We start from the raw sequence: 26,150 nt of genomic DNA, 5'->3' as shown, positions 1-26,150 counted from the left end.
AGATGATGTTTCTTCAGTAGGCAACTGGGTATTATAGCAGAAATGATAGGGGTCAAGTAGAAACAGAACTTCCTGAGAACAACAAGTATGTCCTTAAGACAAACTGTCCAAAGAAAATTCATATAAACTGGACTTTACAAGGACAAAAATGGAATAAAAATTAACTGACAAAGTAAGGTGGTATTTCATGTCTACAACCATAGACATAATTGCAACAATGCCATTGTTTATTTAAAACAAAGCACTTAATGTTTCAACAAGAGAGTTCTATACAGAATAATGGTTAAATTTACTTATCTGTTGTGACATGGCCATTGTCTTGGTGTTTTCAAAACTGCAGGAGCGAAATGCTGTCTTACAGCACTAGTTGTCATGTATTTTCCATTTTCATAATCGTGTTCACATCAATTACTGCTTTTTTTCCAACATTGCCCAGTTCTGACAACAACGGACTAGCAAACAACTGACTGTCTGCTAGCTACTTCCTTGGTCTAGCACCAGCCTTTATATCAAAGTTAAACAATACACTGAATTAACAGCACCATTAGAATAAGATTCTTCAGTTTCTCCCGGTGTATTTGTTGCTTGAACAGTCCACGGGTATACTGCCGGTTCATAATGCCCGTTGGACACTATGAACCGGCAGTATACCCGTGGACTGTTCGAGCATCATTAGAATACATAATTTTACAAAATTATACTTACAAATTATATATGCACAACAACTTGACTGTGTTAGTAGGTTTACAATTAAAAAGTAAGGATTTGACATTATTTGTTCCCCTGTACCATGTCTGGTTTATACAGAATTTTGTAAAATGTGAATTGTAAACAATTAATTTTTAAATATGTAAATTTCTAATAAATTCTCAAACACCTGGAATCCTTACCCAATCCGTTACCCCCAGAAACCATCCTTGTAACCATTGATGCCACTTTCTTATACACAAATATCCCGCACGTGCAGGGCCTCGCTGCGATGGAGCACTTCCTTTCACGGCGATCACCTGCCACCCTACCTAAAACCTCTTTCCTCATTACCTTAGCCAGCTTCATCCTGACCCACAACTTCTTCACTTTTGTAGGCCAGACATACCAACAATTAAAGGGAACAGCCATGGGTACCAGGATGGCCCCTTCGTACGCCAACCTATTCATGGGTCGCTTAGAGGAAGCCTTCTTGGTTACCCAGGCTTGCCAACCCAAAGTTTGGTACAGATTTATTGATGAGATCTTCATGATCTGGACTCACAGTGAAGAAGAACTCCAGAATTTCCTCTCCAACCTCAACTCCTTTGGTTCCATCAGATTCACCTGGTCCTACTCCAAATCCCATGCCACTTTCCTTGATGTTGACCTCCACCTGTCCAGTGGCCAGCTTCACACGTCCGTCCACATCAAACCCACCAACAAGCAACAGTACCTCCATTATGACAGCTGCCACCCATTCCACATCAAATGGTCCCTTCCCTACAGCCTAGGTCTTCGTGGCAAATGAATCTGCTCCAGTCCGGAATCCCTGAAGCATTACACCAACAACCTGCCAACAGCTTTCGCATCCCGCAACTACCCTCCCGACCTGGTACAGAAGCAAATAACCAGAGCCACTTCCTCATCCTCTCAAACCCAGAACCTCCCACAGAAGAACCACAAAAGTGCCCCACTTGTGACAGGATACTTTCCAGGACTGGATCAGATTCTGAATGTGGCTCTCCAGCAGGGATACGACTTCCTCAAATCCTGCCCTGAAATGAGATCCATCCTTCATGAAATCCTCCCCACTCCACCAAGAGTGTCTTTCCGCCGTCCACCTAACCTTCATAACCTCTTAGTTCATCCCTACGAAATCCCCAAACCACCTTCCCTACCCTCTGGCTCCTACCCTTGTAACCGCCCCCGGTGTAAAACCTGTCCCATGCACCCTCCCACCACCACCTACTCCAGTCCTGTAACCCGGAAGGTGTACACGATCAAAGGCAGAGCCACGTGTGAAAGCACCCACGTGATCTACCAACTGACCTGCCTACACTGTGACGCATTCTATGTGGGAATGACCAGCAACAAACTGTCCATTCGCATGAATGGACACAGGCAGACAGTGTTTGTTGGTAATGAGGATCACCCTGTGGCTAAACATGCCTTGGTGCACGGCCAGCACATCTTGGCACAGTGTTACACTGTCCAGGTTATCTGGATACTTCCCACTAACACCAACCTATCCGAACTCCGGAGATGGGAACTTGCTCTTCAATATATCCTCTCTTCCCGTTATCCACCAGGCCTCAATCTCTGCTAATTTCAAGTTGCCGCCACTCATACCTCACCTGTCATTCAACAACATCTTTGCCTCTGCACTTCTGCCTCGACTGACATCTCTGCCCAAACTCTTTGTCTTTAAATATGTCTGCTTTTGTCTGTATATGTGTGGATGGATGTGTGTGTGTGTGCGAGTGTATACCCGTCCTTTTTTCCCACTAAGGTGGATCTTTCCGCTCCCGGGATTGGAATGACTCCTTACCCTCTCCCTTAAAACCCACATCCTTTCATCCTTCCCTCTTTCCTGATGAAGCAACCGTTGGTTGCGAAAGCTTGAATTTTGTGTGTATGTTTGTGTTTGTTTGTGTGTCTATCGACCTGCCAGCGCTTTCGTTTGGTAAGTCACATCATCTATATATATTCGTCGTTTCAGTCCGCGTATACACATCATGTATGAAGTAAGTTTGTTGATCAGTGTCTCGAGGTGGTGCTGGCACAGGCAGGTTGGATAGTGATGGCTTGTGTTGGCCCCTCACAAAACATTCTGGCTGCCATAGCAGTGGTGCCAGTGCAAGACAAGTGCTGCACGGTGGGTTACCACACCAACTCCAAAGCTACATTTTCTGACTGAGCAAGTTACTTTATACATTAAGTTATACATCACTTATCAGTCTTGATTTTCCTGTGATGACTCTCTGGAACTTTCTAAATACAAGAAGCTATGTTACATGATTGAGTTATTGCTCTTTTCAATATGACAGTTGAAGCAAGCCTTCACTGACCATAATTATTTTCCCAACCTTATACAAAAACAAATCTCCCGTGCCTTATCTTTCCAGTCTCCCACCACCTCCAAAAGTCCCACAGTCCAGCCACAGAGGAGCATTCCCCTCATAACTCAGTACCACATAGGACTGGAGCAACTGAATTACATTCTCTGTGAGGGTTTTGATTACCTCTTATCGTGGCCTGAAATGTGAAATGTCCTGCCCACTATCCTTCCCACTCCTCCCACAGTGGTATTCTGCTGTCCACCAAAACTACACAATATACTCGTCCATCCTTACACAACCCCTCCTCCCAATCCCTTATCTCATGGCTCATTACCTGTAATAGACCTAGATGCAAGACCTGTCCCATACATCCTCACACCACCACGTACTCCAGTCCGGTCACTAACATCACCTATCCCATCAAAGGCAGGGCTACCTTGAAACCAGTCATGTGGTCTACAAGCTAAGCTGCAACCACTGTGCTGCAGTCTATGTAGGCATTACAACTAACAGACTGTTTGTCCACATGAATGGCCACCAAAAAACTGCGACCAAGAAACAAGTGGACCACCTTGTTGCTTAACACGCTGCCAAACATGATATCCATCATTTCAATGACTGATTCACAGCCTGTGCGATATGAATCCTTCCCACCAACACCAGCATTTCTGAATTATGCACGTGGGAACTTTCCCTGCAATACATCCTACGTTCTGTAACCCTCCTGGCTTCATCCTTTGTCAGTTGCTGTCCTCACCCATCCAGCCCCTTCCCTGCTCCCATTCCAGCACTACACAGCCATCATTTCAACACCACACCCAGTCTTCCTTTTTTTCCCCTCTCCTACTACTCCACCCCCCCTCCCCACCTCATCCCTGCCTGCCATTGGCTGAAAGCTATAAGTGTGAAAATCTTTTTGTTTGCCTATCTGTGACTCAACATCTCTCCTATATGGTGAGAAGCAACTTTCCTTCTCATAATATTGTCAATTAACAAAATCAAATTTTTAAAAATTGCTTAAACACGCATCTCATAAAGAAATGTATTTACATATGAGTACTTAAAATGAAACTACATGTTGGGTGTTACATTGCAACAGGAAATATGTGATAAGATTTTATGTGCCTGTAAAGTGTAATTTTGCTTACTTTTATTGTATACAGAGTGCTTCACAATGCATGGTATGCACTTCCTAGTGGTTGCAGAGGGAACTCAGTAGATCCAGTTTTACATAGGAACCCATGTCCAGAAACATCACCCAACAACAAGTATCAGAGTTATAGGTGCCATTGCCTATAATTGTACATGTAAATGCAGGGTGATTCTGAGATGATGTTACAAATATTCTAGCATGATGGAGAAGGATAAGGTTCATTGTGCTGGAAACAAACAAGTCGGAAGTTATAATAGAAAATCATTGAGAAACCTGTGACAATGACATATGTACCTGTACTGGTACTGTTGTTGCTAAGATTTGAAGGGTAGGTAACATTCAAAGAGATGGTATGGAACAAAACAAGGCAAAAATATGCAGTAAACTTGGGCTCTAAGTGCATGCCATAGGAGCTATGAATGGTTGTTCATCTTCACTGCTTTGAAACATGTCTTCTGTATTGAACAAGTGCTCATAGCTCCTCAGGTATGCATTTTAGAGCCCATATTTACAGGACATTTTGCCTTGTTTTGATCCATACTTCCACCTCTGAAAGTTGCCTACCCCACAATCCTAGCAACAACAGTGCCAGCACATGTATTCCACTGTCAGAGCTATCAGATCAGTTTCCACTTATAATTTTCAACTTAGTTGTTACTGGTACAGGGACCCTTACCTCAAATTGATACGTTTATTCATCTCCATCATCCTTGAAAGTTTGTAGCATCAACAAGGGACACACTATATATATAAATGCATTGACAGGCACCGGGGCCTATAACTTCAACGCTTGTTGAATGATGTTACCTGACAAGGGCTCCTAAGTAAAACTTGGTCTACCAAGTCCTCTCTACAGCCTCTAGAAGTGTGTAACATGGATTGTTAAACACACTGCATATGCTGTAATGTAGTGTAACAAACATGGTAACTGCAGCCAGAAGACAGATTTTACATCTCTCTTACTCTGTCTGCATAGAAAAATTGTGAAACACACACATTACTCCCAGCTGAAAATCGTCAGCTTGAGACCACAGGCAAAGACTAAATAAATAAATAGATGTTACTTTTACTGAAACGAGTTTGTCACATCTTTTCCCCTCGCACAGTAATTTTTCACAATTACTTTGGCTGCTTGATAATTGAGCTGGAAGAGATAATTAGACTTCATGCAACTTTATTTTGTTCACCCAATAGCAAATAATTAATTCTGTCATTACCAATATCTGCAAGCCTATTTTTTACAGTAAGTGTTGTATTTTAGGATCTACAAATATTTATGGACACTGCGACAGATGGTGTCATATACTTCAGCATGGGGAGCAATATCAAAAGCACAGACTTCCCAGAAGACATGAGGAATATGTTCCTCAAGGTATTCTCCAAGTTGAAACAAAAAGTTCTGTGGAAACTTGAGACAGAATCTCTGCCAAATCAACCCGCTAATGTGAAGATTAGCAAATGGTTGCCACAGAGTGACATTCTCGGTAAGTAGCCCACAAACAAAGCCTATTCACTTTTGTCTGGCTTCCCGCCTGCCTGCATTAATTCCCTGACCCAAAGTCTTCAGCTACTGACAATGAATTCTTATGTTTTCTGGTGGATTTTATTCTCCTTTGGTTATATATTTGTATGAAATGGTGTGAGGCCTGCAAACCATTTAGAGTTTGAGTTGGTCCATGGCATGTACTCTAGTAACAGCACTGGTAGTGCATGGCCTACAAATGGCTGATATGTAGGTTTAATACCTGCTCACAAACTCAGTTTTAATTGCATTAACTGACTGTCCCATTTGTTCTATGTAGAATATTTTATACATTAGGGATGAAAAGATGTGCAGCACTGGGGTGATATTCTTCAGTATTTATCATTTTACAAACTGGTTTTCAGCTGTTGCATCATTGTGAGGTACAAAGATTTCACAGCCAGATACATTTGTCTCTGTTCCTGGCAATAGTGTAACAGCTGAGAAGTGGTTTGGAGAAAAATAAATATCATAGAATATTACACCAATGTTGGGTGTTTTTTCATGCTTATCAGTTTTAATTCTTTTGCATTTAAGAGGATCCAGTTGTGAGCAAATATCCTATGGTTGACCATGCTAATGTTGGTACACTTTCCTGAAAAATTATTGGTTCTAATCAAACCAAATTTGTTACATTCATAAGTTGACATATTTTCTTTCAAGTGTATAACTTATATGACAATAGTTTTGTTATCACAGTGCAAATGCTACTAAAGGTAGTGACCTAAAAAATTGGCATTTAAAAAATAACATCTAAATATTTGTCAAACCTTTTATTTGAATTCTATAATTCTAGTATATTTAAATGAAAGTGATGTAATTAATTTCTGTACCAAGTTTCATTGACATACCTGTAATAGTTTCGGAGAAAATTATGTCTAAAGCTAAAAAGGTCATACTTTTGGGAAAATCCATTTCAAATTTTTGATACACTCTTTTCAAACTATATTCAACATTAAATCTCACCGGGTCTGTAGATGTCATTGCTGTAGGTTTCTATATCCTCCAGCTTATGTTTGGAAGCCCTCTTTTGAATTCTGGTCTCTTTCATTATTTGTAGGGCATTTTTCATAGCCTCACACATTCTCAGCATGTCGACTGGACAACAGGGCTTTCTTCATGTGCACCTCAGGTTCTGTGGCCATATCTATGAAAAGTTTCAGCCTGCTGGCTGATCCATCATTGAAACAGGACACTGCATCCAGACACCAGTTTTTAGAAGGTTTGAGGACCACAAATACTCTTTTAGGCAATCATTCCCACACACACAGTTATTGAAACTTTCTTTGGGATTTTGAGTTTTCCCGTGAATGCATTTAGCAAACAAGTTTTTGCTAAAGTTAGTTTGCTAAGTTAGTTGCTATAGATAGGTCTTACAACATCTGCTATTGACACTGGTAGGGATTGGTTATGTCTATATTCATCACCAGTTACACTTGCTGTCTGACACTTACACCAGACTCAGGGCTCACTGGACAGAGAGAATGATAGGGGTCCTCTCTTACCTTCAAACTTATTCCTACTGTTAAATTTCCTTATTCTGTCCATATTCATGATCTGCACAGATAAAATGTAACTATAAATATTGCATGATTAGTTCCTAAAATCGAGTACTACTTGAAATCACTATGATGAGTAAAACAAAAACAGCATGTTGCTTGATGTTCAGCTGTTACGCTGTCCTAGCATGAGGTTGACCAACTAGTGAATTAGTGGTCAAAGAATTTTAGAGTAAAGAGAAAGGGAGTCTGCTGCAGCCAGAATAAACACAGCTCGAGCAGACAGAAGGGGACATGTCATTGCTTAGAAAATGCTCTTTCTTTCTTATTACTATGCACCGAACATACAAAAACCATACTCATATTCTGGTTCATGAAGAAGTAGTGTAATGTAACACAATAAATAATAGTTCATTATTTTGACTGGTTTTTGCTGCCTGGTTCCCTTAAAGGTTTCTTGATATGTTAGAACTGGGAACCAGGCACCCAGTCCTCTGCCTCCTGCAGATGACGCTCATACCTGCTCAGCTACTCAGACATGCCTCCTGACCCATCTGACACAGGTTCAGTCTGTAAGAAGCCCCCTCCAGCTTTGGGAATCCCACATAAGGTCCTGTGCAAACTTTGCTACACTAGCATCCTTAATAGAAATGTTTTGGCATAAAAGTGACTGACTGTGGATTGTTTCCAGTGTGAATCTTCCAGCCTGCTACAAAGTGTGCCCTGCCAGTAGTGGCTGGTGGGTAGAGCTTATGTGCCACACGGGGACTCAAATCGAGGCTCTTGCCTTCCACAGAAAGTGATGCAGTGACCACACATAGATTGTGACTAAGCCATTCCTCTGCCATACCCTTTCTCCCAACAATGCTAATCCTGCAAGACATTTAGGAGACCTTCTGTAGCATATGGAAAGTAGGGAAGTGGCACAGAGAGGATGAAGCTGTGACATGGCTGGTGAGGAATGCCTGTAAATCGTGGGGCTTTGAATTAGAGTCCTGGTCTGAAGCTCAGTTTTAGTCCATCACACAATTCATAACAGTAGCTACTCCACTACAGAGTGTGAGATTCATTCCCATTGCATACAATCATTAACTGGTATTGGTTACAATTACTTAAAGGAAACTATTTCACTGATTTATTTTGTGTGGCTTTTAATAAATTTATTGACATAAAAACTGAAGGGTTAAATTGTTGTTTATAAAATTATGAGAGAGGTCTGCTAGCCAGTACTCAACATCAAGAGGTGAAATATTTAGTGCTGCCAATAGCCATACAAGTTAAAGTGATGACACTATCCTATCTTTCAGAACTATTAGTTCATTCCTCCATGAGAGAGGAGGGTCAGTTTGGGGATGCAGAAGGAAGAGCTGGATACTTAGACACCAGGATAACAGGGACCTGCCTGTTACCAACATGTCTGTCTGTGTGTATGTGTGTGTGTGTGTGTGTGTGTGTGTGTGTGTGTGTGTGTCACAATACTAAAGAAGCAGCCTGACAAAAAAAAGTGGATCACCCAGAAGGGGTAGGCTGGGAGGGTGTGATGCTATTTTAGTGTTTACAATATAAGTGTCAAATTGGCAGAGAAAGTTGCAGTATGAGCTCACTTATCAGTATGATGTTGCCTGGATGCATGCTCTTATTTGATTGGGGAGGGTGTCATAAAGACATTGTATCCTATCCTGATGGAAGCTGGCCAACAACCGTTCTAACTAAGCCCATGATATCCTGGATGCTGATACTGGGACAGAGTTTACATCCAAGCTGGCACCACACATGTTCAGCTAGGGATAGGCCTGGGAATCCTACTGGTCACAGAAGTAACTTAAAGTCACACAAACAGTTCACAGAGACATGTCACATGAAAGGTAGCCTAAAACATGAGGACATAAGATATCCATGACATACCACTGTGCTGCCAGAGTTCCCTCAGTCACTAGCAGCCATGATCTTAATCATACCACATGGTCCCTCCAACCGAGATACCAGAATTAACTCTGCCATGCCTCTCAAAAATATTCGAAGAATGAGGCTTCAAATCTGCCTCAGTTACTGATTTTTACCCAGGTTTCAACTACAGTAGGTGGTGGTGGTGGTTAGTGTTTAACGTCCCGTCGACAACGAGGTCATTAGAGACGGAGCGCGAGCTCGGGTTAGGGAAGGATTGGGAAGGAAATCGGCCGTGCCCTTTCAAAGGAACCATCCCGGCATTTGCCTGAAACGATTTAGGGAAATCACGGAAAACCTAAATCAGGATGGCTGGAGACGGGATTGAACCGTCGTCCTCCCGAATGCGAGTCCAGTGTGCTAACCACTGCGCCACCTCGCTCGGTCTTCAACTACAGTAATCTAGCCTTCTTCAAAAGCATAAAATAGAATAGAATAGAATATTTTTATTAGCCTTTCAGTATTTTTCATGCAATTGGCTTCGTCAAAGTTTACAGAGGGTTTTAGCTTCAGTACAATATTCATATAGTTACAGAAAGGGGAGAAAAGGAACTAAAGACCTTTTCTTCAGCATTATGTAAAACAATGTTTCATACAGTAATTAAATACACACATAAGAAAAGAATCACAGTAAATAACTAGCTTACATAATATCAAAACATTTTTTTCATAACTTAGGTAAAACATATATTTCAATGATTAGTTTCTAAGAATTCTTCTGTTGTATAGAATTTGTTGTTTTTTAGCCGGGTTTGCAATGTATTCTTATATTTATTTAGTGGTACTGTATGAGCTGAGCATGGTAACTTACTGAAAAATTTTATGCTCAAGTACTTATAGTTATTATGGACTACCGCAAGTCTTGTGGAAGACAAGTCCAGCAGCTGACTGCTTCTTGTACTATGTGCATGCACATCACATCTCATGTTCAATTTTTTCAGATTTTCTCTGGCATATATTAAACAGTTATATATGTACATGCTTGGCACTGTCATTACGCCAAGAGATTTAAAATAATTTCTGCAGGACTCTCTGGGTGCTAACCCTTCCATGCACCTGATTGCTTTCTTCTGCCATCTGAAAATACATTCAGCCCCTGGGGAGTTACCCCAAAGCAATATTCCATATTGCAGTTGGGAATGAAAAAAAGCATAGTATGAGTGGAGTAGCAATTGCTTGCTCACACTGTTTCTTAATTTATACAATAACAAAAGTACTCGTGCTAGTTTACTGCATAGATAATTGGTGTGTCCTTCCCATGAGAGCTTTTGGTCTATGATTATTCCAAGTAATTTCACTCTTTTGTTTTCATTTTTAGTTACTTTGAGATTAAATATTATTTCTTCTGTTTTTGTTTGATTTATGCACAGCTGGTTAACCTGACACCAGTAATTAGCCATTTGCCTCATTTCTCTATTTTTGTCCAGTACACTCTGTAAGTTCTCTCCTGTACTTATTAATGTCATATCATCAGCGTATAGTATGTTCTTACACATTATTCGAGAAGTCATTAACATAGACAATGAACAAAAAAGGTCCAAGAACAGAGCCTTGGGGTATTCCTCCTTCTATAGGGAGTATTTCTGAACTCTGCTTATTTGCATATACAAGTTGTAACCTGTTGCTTAGATAAGATTTGAATAGACAGTGTGTGTCATCTTCATTGCCATAGTATTTTAACTTTTTGATGAGTGTGTCATGTGACACCGAGTCAAATGCTTCACTTAGGTCAATAAGTGTTCCAAACATTGATACCCTTTTTTCATACCCTTCGTAAACATTGCTCACCAAAGCTTCTACTGCTTTTACAGTTGATAGGTGTGACCTGAAGCCAAATTGTTGTTCATTTAAAATTTTGTTGGTTTCAAAATACCTGTATATCTGCTTATGCACACAATTTTCTACTAACTTGGATATGATTGGTACTATTGAAATGGGTCTGTAGTTATTTGAGAGGTTTCTCTCACCTTTTTTATACACAGACAATGTAACTGTGAGCTTAAGACAGTCGGGGAATATTCCTTCATCAAGTACTCTGTTTGACAGTGAGAGAAGTGGCATTTCAATTTCTTTTGCTATACATTTAATGATGAGATTACTGAGTCCATAATAATCTTCTGTTTTGGAATTACTTTATTTGTTTATTGACTTATGAATATCATTTAATGTGGTTCGGGTCCAAGTGAACTTCTCACTTCTTGTCTGTTTTGCACAAGTGAGCAATGCTTCTGCATCAGAGGCAGAATTGATGGGTGGGGTGGTGATGCTATTTACAAAATATTCATTGAGAATATTGCAGTCAATAGGGATACTCCTTTCTTTATTGGTATTATTAATTTCCTTAGTAATGACAGTCCAGGCAGCTTTACATTAATTTTTAGAATTTAAATTATATTCATCATTTGCACAGCACTTAGCATTTTTTATTTCTAATCTGTAAAGGTTTCTCATCTTAGTGTAATTTTCCCTGTCCCTATCACTGTCATGAGATTTGTCTTTCATAATCATCAGTAGTATTCTGAGTTTGTTAAGCTGTAGGGTGTACCACTTGTTAGTATTTTGTTGCTTATGAGTAATACTACTCTGGTACCTTTTGGTTACCAAGGGCATGTCATTTCTACTATATGCTTGATCTCTGTCAGGAAAATGGAAAAACATTTATTAATCATTTTCTTGTTATCCATTACATGAGTCCAATCCATTTCTTTTAACTGGTTTATCATTTTGTTTACATTGGATTCGCCTAGAATTCTATGTCACTTCTCTCTCTGTAGAACTAAAGGCTGACTTTTCTATTTGAAGCCATAGCCCTGCGTGATCTGATATTCGTAATTCTATTACATCACATTGTATGGAGTCTCTTTGTACATTGCTAATTATGTTATCAAGGCATGTGTTCAGTCTAGTGGGTTTTTCATTGAGACAGTAATAGTTTAATGACTTCAGAGTCATATGAATTACATTTTTTCTCTTTGCCCTTATATCTATGTTAATATCACTTACAATTACAATTCTATGCTGTTTATATTTTGACAACAGCAATATTTAAGTATTAATTTTTCTATAAATACTATCTCATCAGAGCCTGGGATTCGATAGGTTGAGACAATTACAGTTTTCTGTTTGTGCATTACCACACCGGCTACTTCTATTGTAGCTTCAAGGCATATTCTACTAAGGTCTATAACTGAGTAATGCAATTCAAGGTTACTTTTGCCATATATTGAGACCCCACCATGTGTAATACTTTTTCTGCAGTAGCTTGTAACTAACGAATATCCAAGAGGAACACACAAGTCTATTTCAGTGTCTTTCATCCAGTGTTCATTGATGCATAGTACACTGCAGTTGATTTTATCGAACCAGTATTGTAATTCATTGATTTTACACCTAAGAGATTGTACATTTATATGAAGGAGGAGGAAACTGTCACTGCTACATAATGGTATTCTACTTTCACAGAACCTTCTGTATTCATTTATTTTCGCTACATGGTCTAGGGTTCCACAATTATCTAAATGAATTAGACTCCTGCAGTTTCCACTTAACGTGGTTTCTAACTTTCCTTCGTCTGTAATGTCATTTTCTCTAAAAAAGGAGGTGTTCAGTCATGCTCTGTGGGACTGTCTTTTTAGACAAGGCTGCTGCGTGCTCATATTTCATTTAGAACATTGTTTATCTCCTGACACAAAAATGTTTTCCCATGGTAATTTAGATGCTAACCGTGTTCAGTGTGCAAATTTCTTTCAAGTCTGCTAATATCCACTACATTGCTTTTAGCATAAATGGAACATAGTTGTTTGATTTTAATATTTGTTTTGCGAATCTCTTTGTTAACACATGAATTATAGATCAAGTCATGTCTATGAGGTATCATCACAACAGTAGTGTTTTCCATCTTACTTACATGTAAAAAAATTTTCAAACCTGTTATACATGTGTCGGCTTCATTATGTGCTGCATCATTTGCACCAGTCACACAAACAACAAAGTCACTGTCCCTTGTATTCTTGTGTTCTGAGATGTCTTCAACAATATTTTCTGTCCTCGCATCAGGTTTTACGATGCCAGTTGCACGAAGATCCGTATTCACATCCTGTAGAATATTTGCTAGTTTTCTTCCGTGGCTGTCTGTTAGAAAAAGCACATTATGTTTCTTTGTTCACTGTTTCTGGCTGTTGGCGATTTTTTTGCAGCTTCTTACAATGTTTTTATCTTCACGTTGGGTGGCTTGTTCACTTTCAATGTTTATGGAGTTGCTGCTGCTTTCTGATAACACACTGAACTTATTTGTGCACACGAGATTAGGTTTATTCCATGTATTTCATTGTGAGCAAGGCACTTTTTTAGTCACTTTGTTTGGCATTACACGAGAAATAGTTTTTGAATTGTTTACACACTTTACACCACTGTTTTCACTCTGAAGGGCATTTGAGTTCGGCCTATTTACGCAGTTTTGACCGTTACTTTCACTGTCATTTGAGTTCGGCCTATTTGCGCAATTTTGACCATAACTTTCACTGGAATGTGTGTTTAAGTTGTGTATGCTCTTTTGGCATTTACTGCTCACAACCAGTGTTTTTAACTCACGGTTTTCATTCTCAAGTTTAGTGATATCTCGTCTCAGTATATCAGCAACTAGCTGAAGACTTTTTAATCGTTCATTTAGCTTTTCGATTTCGCCTTTACCGTTATTACAAACACTATTTTTTACAACGTGGCTGTAGCTTTTTGTCTCATTAATATTACTCACTTCTGCACTTGACGCACTTTACCTTAAATATTGTACAGCTTCCCAATCTGTTGTAGTTCCTACCTCTTTCGACAGCTGAACATGTAAGGCATACTCGCATGCCTGACAGCAAAACTTAATTTGCTCTTTCGAATTTCTCACGAGACTTATTTCACTGTTGCTTAGAGCAACACAATCACTGTGAGCTGTTTCCTACACCATAATCCACAGATCACAAATATTTCCGTGGTTTTTATTAATTTATTGCACTTAAGACACGATTTACTCTTGTCACTAGCTGCCATCTTAAATAAACTAATACATGCCAGAATAAGGCACGGTCAAACATAAAAAGCTAAAGTACCATGTCAAGCTATGTTACTTAACTGAGGAACAGCCCCGGCCCCACTTCGTGGAAAGCGGTCGGTTAGCCACAGACGCTACATTGGAAGTTACTCTAGCAGAAACCTGGGTAAATACCAGTAACATTTAGCAACTGAGACGGATTATTGACATATTAATTTATCACACTTGCTGACAAGGCTGCAACATGTTAAAAATTCTTAAATGAGGCTTCTCACCAGGTCACCATCATATTCTCCGACAAAAGTCATCTGGGATTGTGCAGAACTGCCATTTGTCACTGAACACATTGTGACTTCATTCATCAGCTGTCCGTGCTTCCCAGTCATGGCACCACTCCAAATGCACCCATTTGTTTTGTGCTTTTAACAGCACTGTATGCGTGGAATGATAATTCCCTAGTCCGGCTCTGCTAGTCTCTGATCAATGGTGCGTGATGACACAGAATGTTACAGAGAGTTTATTACTTGTTCTCAGGTGGCATACACAGTTGTGAAGGGGTTACAATGTGCTCAGTGTAGAATATGGTGATCCTCACTTGTGATGATCAGGGGTGGTGAACTGGAACCTTGACAGTGAGAATGCTGGCCCTCACATTCCCGTGCAGCTGAACATTGGGGCACTGTCACATCAGAATGCCCCACAAATCCGGATACTACACGATCCAACCAGCCACCCAAATGGAGACTCAAAATGAGGCCACTTTCAAGCTCGGTCACATGCTGAGGGCACTGCCTCATGCAAGACTGTGGCACCTCCTTTACTATATTTTAACTGCTCAAAAGAAGAAATTAGTCTTTTAAGCTGCTGGTAATATTAAACTCATTGTTACTGAACTAGTTTGTGTAGTCTCTCTTCTCTCTCTGTATGTCTGTGAAGAAAACTGTCTCGATCGGCGTCGACTACTCCCACAGCATACATAATTTCGTACACGTAAACTAGTGAATCTCATGGTGGAGAAGCAGCTGCCGACTCTGATGGTTGCCTGTGAAATTCTTGAAATGTAAGAGAAAGAAAACTTCTATAGGATCTTCTCAAACTCCAACACTGCCATTCACATTTAGTCATTCGATGATTGTCTGCGAGTGAAATAAGTTCTTTTTAGCAGAGAAAACTTTCTCTATTCTTTTTACCATGTTATTGAAGCATATTCTACAGCAAACATCAACCACCAAATGTTCGAAGTCCTATACAGGTTTGTAGTACATAATAGTTCATCACAGAATCATTTGATCAAAACTAAATACCCGCATTTACCTTTGAAATGATACAAACTGTATTATGAACGTTACTAAACTCCACATTAACATCACATATCACTTGTGAGTCCAAAAAAAAAAAAAAAAAAAAATCAAAAAAAAATTATACAATGTGGCGGCTAACAATGACTGTTTCATTGTGTTTCATTGCACACACTCTCTACATGTCCTCTCATTATCCTGTCTCATAAATAAGTCCAGCCACATTCCGATTTTCGTACTTTTCTTGGCTTCCCATGGAGCAACATAGAGTTAAGGAATAAACATTTCGTTCATGCAGGCGAAACGCGCTACCTTGTGATATATCTTCACTTTAAATTAATAACAATAGAAAGGTCGTTGAACCAACCACTCTCTTCCGGCAGCTAGTATGGGCCAAGAGATATTATACTCCGTGTCCTCCACAATGATCACTCAACATCTCACACTGTTCCTGCCCCATACATAGCCTCACAAGCCTGGTAAGCAACTATTAATCATTTACGTGCTCACCAATGGTGAGTACATGTACAAAATTACTTTGACACCTGACTGTGTCTCCTGATTGCTGAATTTTTTTGTCAGGTACTGCATTTCACCTCCTGAGCATAAGTACCACTCAGCAATCCTGTCTGTCAAGTTTTTAGTTTTCTCGAGTGAATTTTCCTTTTGATGCAATTTACTTTTCCATTTATACATGTATGTGGTTAAAATGTAGCATTTAACTGACTTAAATCCACCACTCATATCTTGCATATCAGTACATAGGAGGGTTCTGATAGAATAATTTAAAAAATATACTTAATCAATATATTTCATGAATGAAGTGACTAGAACACATCGTGTCTTTAAAACTTTACAAAAGCTGTATAAAAAAGGATGTCTGTCCTATGTATCAGTGTCAGAAAAACTGCCCTAGAACTTTATATCATATGCTGGTATTCCTCATGAGAGCACAAGAAATATCATGTTACGACTCTTTTGATACTATAAATAATTCAGTCTGCAACTTCAGTTATCCATTTAAGGACGGTAAGTAAATGTGGAATGCTTCTGGTACTTCACACATTTATGTGATCAGTATGTTGCCTTCAGTTGGGTTACGTTTTTTGTATGTCCTTCAATGAGTCAACTACAAGGCTAATTACATGCTCAGTTTTCTGAGGGATTCATTGTGAATAGGGCACTGTCTGTCCACTCCAAGTGATATCTATTTTTTACATTCAGACCTTTCTGTAGTAAATGTTTCCAAATGAAATTTGATTTTTACTGATTCTGAAAATCCTGTTGTGCATTTTTACACACAGATATAGCAAAATTCACAGTTAGGTTTTGGGTAGCCTATATATTATAATTAACTCACAAAAAGAAAAAACAGCAGTTACTTCTGTAGAATGAAATAAATCGGCTAAAAGCTTGTGGTATTGAAGAAAACATTTGACTTGGTTATTTTATGCTGACAATAAGCAAAGTAACAGTAACATATGTACAGTGAGTTAATCAGCTGTAAACTATTGGTACAGAAGAAAATATTTAACTTGGTTACTTTAAATTGGCATTCATAAATTCTTCTACAGCATAGAAGCAACTCTTCTGACATAACATTTTCACCTTTGCTTATTATCCTTCTTTACTCAACTAAGCTTTTGGGTTTCTTGCTGTATAAAAGAACATCAGTGTCCAAATGTGTCTTTTACATAACTCGGACAAAATATTTTAGCACAGTGGATGTAATTTAAATTATTTGGTGCTTTCCACACCAAGCAGCAGACTGGCACTTCCTACAATTTGTAATAGTGGATAATGGGAATAAAATTAGGATATAGCAAAGAAGCCATAAAATGAAATTATTTTCAGCATAATTAGCTCCATAATTCAGAAGCATCATGCATGACACATATTTCACCTGCTTGCCAATATTATATTGTTTCTGGGCTGTAAGAAATGTGATATTGGTCTCTTCAAGTTTGGAGTCTTAATGTAGACCTCAAACTTATGGGACTGAGTCAAGGAAGACTTGTTTCAAATTAAAATTATATAAAATACTACCAAGCACTTTAAGCAAGGCCACAGTCGCTCACTACCTTTTGGTAAAGAATGGTGCAAGGTATGACAGCAAAATTCAATAAATAATTGGCAATAAAAATGCAAAGGATGAATTACAAGACGTCTGTGAATTTGGGCATGCTGGGAAGGTGACAGGGTGTCATATTCAGCTCTGGGATATGAACCTCATGCAGAAATTCTAGTCCAATGCCATAATGTACTAAAGTAGTACCAAAAGCCTATTACTATACTGTGCGTAGACTCTAGTCTCTAACTATCAATGCTGTTTATCAACTAGTGGTAGCTTCATATTTAGTTGATTACACTGGTACTTTTCAAACACTTGTTTTAAGAACTCATTGTGCATAAATAAAGCTTTGATTTAGAAACTACTGTGTTCAAAAAATATTCTGCATTTAATTTTCTTTGATGGATGACATTAAGAAGACTAAGTGAATTTTCTCTCATTAGAATACAACAGTTCTCAAAAAATTTTGTTTTGTTGTTGCACACACATATATCACTAATTTCTCTGCTTTTTAGATTCCATGGATATGACACTCATTCTTTAGATTAGATTGGATTAGATTAGCTTTTCGTTCCATAGATCTGTGCTGAGGAGATCCTTGTGGATGTGGAACATGTCAATTCTTTTTATTATTATTATTATTATTTTCATTTCCTCAGTTTTCACAATTTCATTTTCCCTCCTACCAAACTGAAAGACTAATAGTAAGAGTTTGTACTTATGAGCTACATGGAAATATTTGCTTAATAAAAGAAATAAGAAGAACAAGAGAAACATTCATACATAAGATGCTATTTGTCACTGTGATTTACACATTTCTATTATCATAGATCAAAGATAATTGCAGAAATATTGTCTGGTTAATGTACAACATATGACATTAATTGAGAGCAGGGGAGAGATTTGCACCTAGGAACAAACAATGTTTTTTGTCAGTACTTCAGTCTAGTGACTGGTTTTAGAATCAGAAGCAATGCACACTGGAGACTACCCTAAGCAGTTTCAGTCATTTTCTACAGTTTTTGCTGTTGTTAGGTATGAGGTTATGTTTTGCACAGCATTTGTAAATATTTTGCATTCTAGACATTTAAGTGCTGTACAATGAACTAAAACTGTTTGAAATATATTGCTAATTTCTTCAGGTGTAGAATTTCATGGTGAGTAAAATGTTATATATTTTTAAAACTATTTATGTAACATGTGGAAAGTTAAGCTGTACTTTGGTCATGCATCATCTTGCACTTTGAAACAAAAGAAAATCTTTTACAGTGGAACATGTGTTACTTACAAATGATCTGAGTTTCTTTAATGTCTCAGCAATTTTACTTGTCTTGAAAATGGAAATTTGTGTTAATTTGCAATAGCTTCTATTTGAAATTGTGTATAACATGTAATTCATTTTTTATAATACTTCTGCTCAATTTGATTTCACTTAGTGACTGTTGGTGTGTAGTAGAGTAATAACATAACAGATAGACTGTTAAACACAGTATCGACAAGATTTTTTTTTTTTTTTTTTTTTTTTTTTTTTTTTTTTTTTTTTATTGCAGAGCTTTCAAATTTCAAGTGAATGTTTGTTTGTAGGCACATGATCATGTTGCATTTTGGAACATGTTTTTGCTTTTAAAAAAATAACACAATTTTCTGAAGTAACTGTTGTAAGTTCAGGAAAAGATTATACCACATAAAAAGTGAATGGCATCATTGAAAAGTGGAGCAAGGGAATATATTAAACTTCCATTAAAGAGCTGGCTAGAAACGAAGTTTGAAAAGTTACCAAGATACAACACCTTCCCCTACACAAAAGTACATATTTAAAATTGATTGTTTTGCAGCCCATTGAAATAACTGTCAAAACATACGAAGTATGATATCCAAGTTCTAGAATATGTGATTCTCTTGTCTTTGTAGAAGTGAGATAATATTTGAAGTAAAAGGTGAAAGAAAATGCTATTTACTCTGAGCCTTAAAAAATATTTTAAACTGCCTTGTTCTTAAGACGTAGTCACATGAAGCATACTGAGGTGACAAAAATAAGGGGACACCTCCTAATATTGTGTCAGACCTCCTTTTCCTCACCAGAGTGCAGCAGCTCGACGTGGCACTCACTCTAAAAGTTGTCGGAAGTCCCCTGCAGAAATATTGAGCCATGCTGCCTCTACAACCATTCATAATTGCAAAAGTGTTGTCAGCAGAGGATTATGTGCATGAACTGACCTCTTGATTAGTTCCATAAATGTTTGATGGTATTCATGCCAGGCGATCTGGATGGCCAAATCATTCGCTTGAATTATCCAGAATGTTCTTCAAACCATTTGTGAACAATTGTGGCCTGGTGACATTTTTGGGAACATTAAGTCCATCAATGACTGCAAATTGTCTACAAGTAGTCAAATATAATCATTTTCAGTCAATGGTTGGTTCATTTGGACCACAGGATCCACTCCATTCCAAGTAAACACAGCCCATAACATTATGGAGTCACCACCAGCTTGCCAGTGCCTTGTTAACAACTTGGGACCGTGGCTTCGTGGGGTCTGCACCACACCCAGACCCTGCCAGGCCACAGTTTTCCAGTAGTCTACGGTTCAACTGATATGATCAGGAGAGGCGCTGCAGGCAATGTCGTGCTGTTAGCAAAAGCACTCGCGTCAGTCACCGACTGGCATAGCCCATCAATGCCAAATTTCACTGCACTGTCCTAATGAATACATTCATCATATGGCCCGCATCGATTCATGCAGTTATTTCACACAGTGTTGCTTGTCTCTTAGCACTGACAACCCTATGCAAATGCTGCTGCTCTCAGTCATTAAGTGAAGACTTTCGGCCGCTACATTGTCCATGGTGAGAGGTAATGCCTGAAACGTGATATTCTTGTCTCATACTTGACACCATGGATATCTGAAGTCCCTAATAATTACCAAAATGGAATATCCCATGTGTCTAGCTGTGACTACCATTCTGCATTCAAAGTCTGTTAATTCACATCTTGCACCCATAATCACATTGAAAACCTTTTCACATGAATCAGCTGACTGCAAATGACACCTCTGCTAATTCACTGTCCTTTTATACCTTTTGTATGTGATGCTACCATCATCTGTACATGTTCATCTCTCTATCGAATTACTTTTGTCACCTCAGTCTATGTTTCTTATGTTTGGTGAGCAGGCCTTAAAACCAATTAGTAATGTGTCTGAGTAGCCACTGTTATCTTCAACAAAACTTTAATTTTCTTTTTATAATTTTATTTTTCAGCTGTTTACATTTATTTTTGAAGATCCTGAATATATTTCTTACATAATCATATGCTTGGAGTATTTTGGTAAGAAACAGATTATTACCCTCAGCCATTCACTTCATAGTGATTTGCAGAATATGAATGTAACAGATGTAAATTACAAATGAAGAGCACAAAATTGTGGGTATTCTACAGTATTAATTATTTAGTTAACCTGTTTTTTTGGTTGCAAGGCCATGTAAGCAACAGATAAGTTATCTAATTGAATTAATACTATGAAGCAGTTACAGTTTTATGCTTTTCATTTGTAATCATGAAATTGTTCTACCTAGTGGTGAATCAGTCACATTATTAATGCAATACTTTATTTCTCTGCAACTAACATCCATTTATGCGCGTCATTTCTAGTTGCTCCTTATATATTGTACTGTCAGAGAGAGAGAGAGAGAGAGAGAGACAGACAGAATAGGATGTTGGAATGATGAGCAGGCATAAACTTAAAGCTGTATTAATGAAATCACTTGCTTCATATGGATACATGCCTTTCCAGGTTGTAATAATCATTTTTTTCCCTTGTAGATCACAGAAATTTGAAGTTCTTTATCACTCATGGAGGAATGATGAGTGTTCAAGAAGCCCTTCACTTTGCTGTCCCACTTCTTGGAGTTCCTATATATGGTGATCAAGAACCAAACTTGTTGAAAGTGCAAAGTCTCGGATATGGAATTATGCTTCTGCTTAATAACATCACTGAAAAATCATTTCAATGGGCAGTAAATGAACTACTTCTGAATCCAAGGTAACGACCACATGTGAGTTGCAAAGCAGTACAAAACACAATATAATTAAAATTTCTATAAGTTAAAGCACTAAAACTTGGGTGAGGATTATTCCACTGAGAGAAATTTATGTCCTTGAGGAAAGACTGTAATTTTCAGGGAGAAAATGAGGAAGGTAGTTTTATAAGCCTGCTTCTTCAACAACATGAGTGTTGACTAACACCAGTTAAGTAAAACTAAATCACAGAAAATAAATAAATCCTGATTCTCTTCAACCAAACAAAGACTTTTAAGGTTTTTATTTATTTTGTGTCAGAAGCAAACTAAAACATTATTGCATACATTTCTGCATTACTTTACTATATACATTATGGTTTATAAATTAAGCCCGTCAAAGAATGAAATTGATTATATTAAGAAACATTGATTAATTTAACTATACAATGGATGCCCAAAAATTAGCAACGCCCAGTACACTTTGTGTAGCATTTACAAGATCTCCCATAGTGCACACAGTTGGAGGTAATGTGCATTGTAGCAGATGTGATGATGTCTGCATGACAGCTCCACAGTCACCCTCGAGAGAGTCCATCTGGATGCCCCTCCTTGCAGGTTGGTCTTGTGACACAGGAACGCAGGCAGTTAAGTGATTTGCATGTGGACCATTTCTATCGGCATTTAAAGTACGCTGTAGATTTACTAAATAACTCAAACATTAGTGCTGGAGACCATTGTCGCTTCATTGGGCTGGGAAGCTGCCTGATGTGAAACATTTTCTAAGCACTAGCACACACCATTAGTGTAGTCATGTTATGCACAACATGTAGTCAAATTGAGACTGCCCACATTATTAAAATAGACATGCATCTGTGCAAGCTAAACATTGGTGGCAGGAAATAATGGAGTCCAAATTAATGTCTAGAAATAGCCAAGTATTGCAGAGTGGTCATAAATAATCCTGCCAGACAGCAGAAAGTGGACAGTGTGCCAGATCAGACATCTGTGGCTGTCCTTAAATTTGTCACCATTGTTTACCATCATGACCTGGTGCCAGCATATATATTGCTCTGCACCACACCTAGTGACCTTGCTGGAGATATGCACAACTATATCACCTGATATATCCAGTGGGATTGCAAAATTTAACAGCCTTATGGGCCAAAAGCTTTATTTGATACAAAACATGCAGATGTAACAAGGGAAGACTCCAAGTTTATTTTGTATTCCAATGTGACATTCTAGAGTTGTCAGAAACAAACTGGCACCCAAGAAACCTCTATTATATGTCTAAGCATTTTACATTATTGGTTTGTTTATTTTTAACTCTGAAAGAATTGGACTTCCCTTATTGCAAAACATTGATTCTCAAGATTTTTCATTCATTAAAATTGGCTGCAGTAGCACTACCAAGAAACAAGGAAGTACAGTTGCTTCATGTGTCTCTTTTAGTTTGCATTTTATTTTTACTGTCATGGGCAAAGTTTACACTATCCTATAGTTCAGACAGATTTCTTACTGTATGTAGAGTGTAAAAGAGGACATTCTCTAACTACTATTTGATTTTATGGTGATGTTTAGTGAAGAGCAGATATTATACTATGTGCAAATGGCTGGAAAGTTCATTTAGAACATTTGTTTCAAACAACTGCTGTCTCTGACACTTAATAAACAATGACTGAGTTATAGTGTTAAGAGAAAAACTTCCAGGAAGAGTACTGGAAATCTTTTGCAAAGTAGATAGTTTTTATGAAACATTTTACTATTTTTCAAACATATTTCATTAGCATTTAAGTCCTGATTTCCTCTAAACAAAATGGACTACAACTACATAGAAGCAGGACTAAATAATGGCTAGCATGGAGTTTTTTACTACTAGAAAGAGAGGCTTCTACCTACTTAAGAGCACAATTCATAACACCTAGTTAAAACATTATTTAATTATTATTGTGATTATTATTTTCCTTTCCTAGAATTGTGTCGTAAAAACAAACATCGTCTGACAGGTCTTGAAGACCAAACGGTACTGACCGGCTGCCATGTTATCCTCAGTTCTTAGGAATAACTGGATCCAGGTACAGAGTGGTGTGTGGTCAGCACAGTTATCAGTTTTCGTGACGGCTGCTGCTACTTCTCAGTCAAGTACCTCCTCAACTGGTCTCACAAGGGCTGACTGCACCCCACTTGCCAACAGAACTTGGCAGACCCAGAAGGTGACCCATCAAAGTGTTAGCCAAGCCCGAGAGTGCTTGACTTTGGTGATTTGACAGGAACTGATGTTACCACTGCAGCAAGGCCATTGGCCAGCATTGTGTCATAGTCTATATCAATTGACCATTGTTTCAACAATGATCAATCATGCTTCTGCAGTATTTTACTATACTTATGTAGTGTCCTGCCCATTCGTCTAACATGGGGTGCCTAGGAAACCTGCTTTCTCAAATCGCTAGACGACAATTGAGGCAAATTGCATTAATGAATTTTTATTGCAGTAAGATAAATGATAATACTTAACTTTGTGGATTTACAATGATCTTCAACTGGGTCACAGCCAGGCAATGTTCTCTTTGCCTAGAGGCCACTGCTGTGTCGGTGTCATCCTAGAGAGTGGTTGGTCAGTGTACTATTGTCTGACGTCTTCTTCACAGCCCTCTCCGCTTTAACATTCTTGACCAGCGTGCCGGCACTTGACTTACACTGGAACAACATAAACAAACATTAATTTTAATTTTAACTTTCCAATACAACTGACTTGAAACTCATTTTCTTAACAGTAGACAAACTTAATTTCAATATCTCTGATATTATTCACCTCCATAGTGTATGTCTTAATGTAAGTGTGGTGTGTTTCAATTGTTTCAGATATGTAGAGAATGCGAGAAAGTATTCCAAACTGTTTCATGACCGTCCACAAAAACCCCTGGATACAGCTGTCTACTGGACAGAATATGTTTTACGTCACAAGGGAGCCTACCACATGAGGTCTGGGGCACTGGATCTGACATGGTACCAATACTTCCTACTAGATGTCATCTTCTTCCTACTGGTTTGCATTTTAAGTGCATTACTGGTAATGACAATAACAATAAAATATGTTGTTAAGTACATCTTTGGTACCAAACATTCAGCTTCTGAGAAGAAGAAAAGTGCAAAAAATGACTAGGTTTTTGACATTTAAAGAAAAATATTGATGATTTTTTGGCAGTAAGACAGTACATATAAAATAATTTATGTTTGACTGGCATTTTCAATGATCAACAAGATCACATATCTAACAAATTTTACAAAGCTGTGATTATTTGAATTAAAAATGTGTACACATGAGCTAACTACTGAACATTGTGCTTTACATATTACTATGATAGCATTCTATCACTTGGTATAAAATTTTGAATTTCATAACATGAACTGCAGAAGGCATATGTAATTACCTAGTTTTGATTGTCTGATTATTTAAAAAAGGCTTTAATACATTTATTACACTTTCCTGTGTATTTTATTTACTATATGTCCAGTCATGCCACACTGATTGCCCACATGTAAGGTATGCATACATAATTAACAGCAATATGAGAAGAATAGATTTTAGCTTATGACACTGAGGAGGTGTTGACAGCTGCCAAAGAAAGAAAGACTGCTAGATGTTATTAACTATTACATTGAGATGTAGACCAAACAAAACATGCATACATTCACACACCCATAACAAACATGCATAGCTGCAGTCATCTCCAGGCACTAAGGCCCGACAGCCAATGTGTCTATGATCAGCAGCGGTCTGTGCTGGGGGGAGAGGGGGGAGGGGGGGGGGTTTACAGAAGAGGTGTGGGATGTGAAGGGGGAGGATAGCAGGGTTGGGGTGGGGGAAGACGCTGTAGTGCTGCCTGTGAGAATGTGTTGGAATGTGGTAGGCACAAGGTAGTGGACTGCTGGATGCAGCATCGGAAGTCTATACTGGGTTCCAGAGGATGAGCAGTGGTGACGGGGGAGGGGGAGGGGGGGGGGGGAGAGAAGTATAGAAAGTTAAAGCGCTCTGATAGTGTGTGTAGGGCTGGAGCAGGAGCAGGGAAGGAAGTAGGTGGAGAACAGTGTAATGTAACTGTTCAGTATACCTCTTTTTTTCTCCACTGTTGAAGAACCCGACACATTATAATCCACAACATGATCCAAAGAGATTGAAACTGCATATTGTATAGATTCTATAATTTTTATATAAATGTTCATTGGAGAGGCATAATGGTGACATAAAATTTATTATTTTACGAGAAACATAATTATTTTTGTTATTTCTAATGTACTTTGCAGTGTTGGTCATTTGTGAAGTCCTTAATATTTAGATTTAGTGTTATGATTTTACTTATTGTTTTCTGTAATAAACAGAAGACTGTATTTCTTTTTGTTTCCATGGAATATAAACCAAATCCTAATTCTTTGGTCAAGAATATCAATTCTATTGACGATGTAATGGATAGATCTCTGTCCTTGAACAAATGCAGTGTTTGATATATTTTGGCAGGAGGCAGTTGTGATGTAGTCGTAGAACCATTTCCTGTTGGGAGCTGTAACAGTTGGAAGT

General features: G+C 38.3%; 1 protein-coding gene across 1 annotated transcript in view; it reads left to right on the top strand.

Annotated features, from left to right (window-relative positions):
• Nucleotides 1-25,344, top strand: part of LOC126419782 (UDP-glucosyltransferase 2-like) — an 83,662-nt gene extending 58,318 nt beyond the window's left edge. Inside the window, exons 4-6 of the mRNA XM_050086960.1 lie at nt 5,444-5,666; nt 21,378-21,597; nt 24,437-25,344. Coding sequence (XP_049942917.1) covers nt 5,444-5,666; nt 21,378-21,597; nt 24,437-24,737 — 744 coding nt within the window. The 3' untranslated portion in view covers nt 24,738-25,344. The remainder of the gene's footprint in view (nt 1-5,443; nt 5,667-21,377; nt 21,598-24,436) is intronic.
• The last annotated feature ends 806 nt before the right edge of the window (nt 25,345-26,150 follow it).

The sequence above is a fragment of the Schistocerca serialis genome, chromosome 9 (assembly GCF_023864345.2).
Source record: "Schistocerca serialis cubense isolate TAMUIC-IGC-003099 chromosome 9, iqSchSeri2.2, whole genome shotgun sequence".
Lineage (NCBI taxonomy): Eukaryota > Metazoa > Arthropoda > Insecta > Orthoptera > Acrididae > Schistocerca > Schistocerca serialis.
Note: the sequence above shows the minus strand (reverse complement) of the source record. Positions and strands in the feature narration are given on the sequence as shown.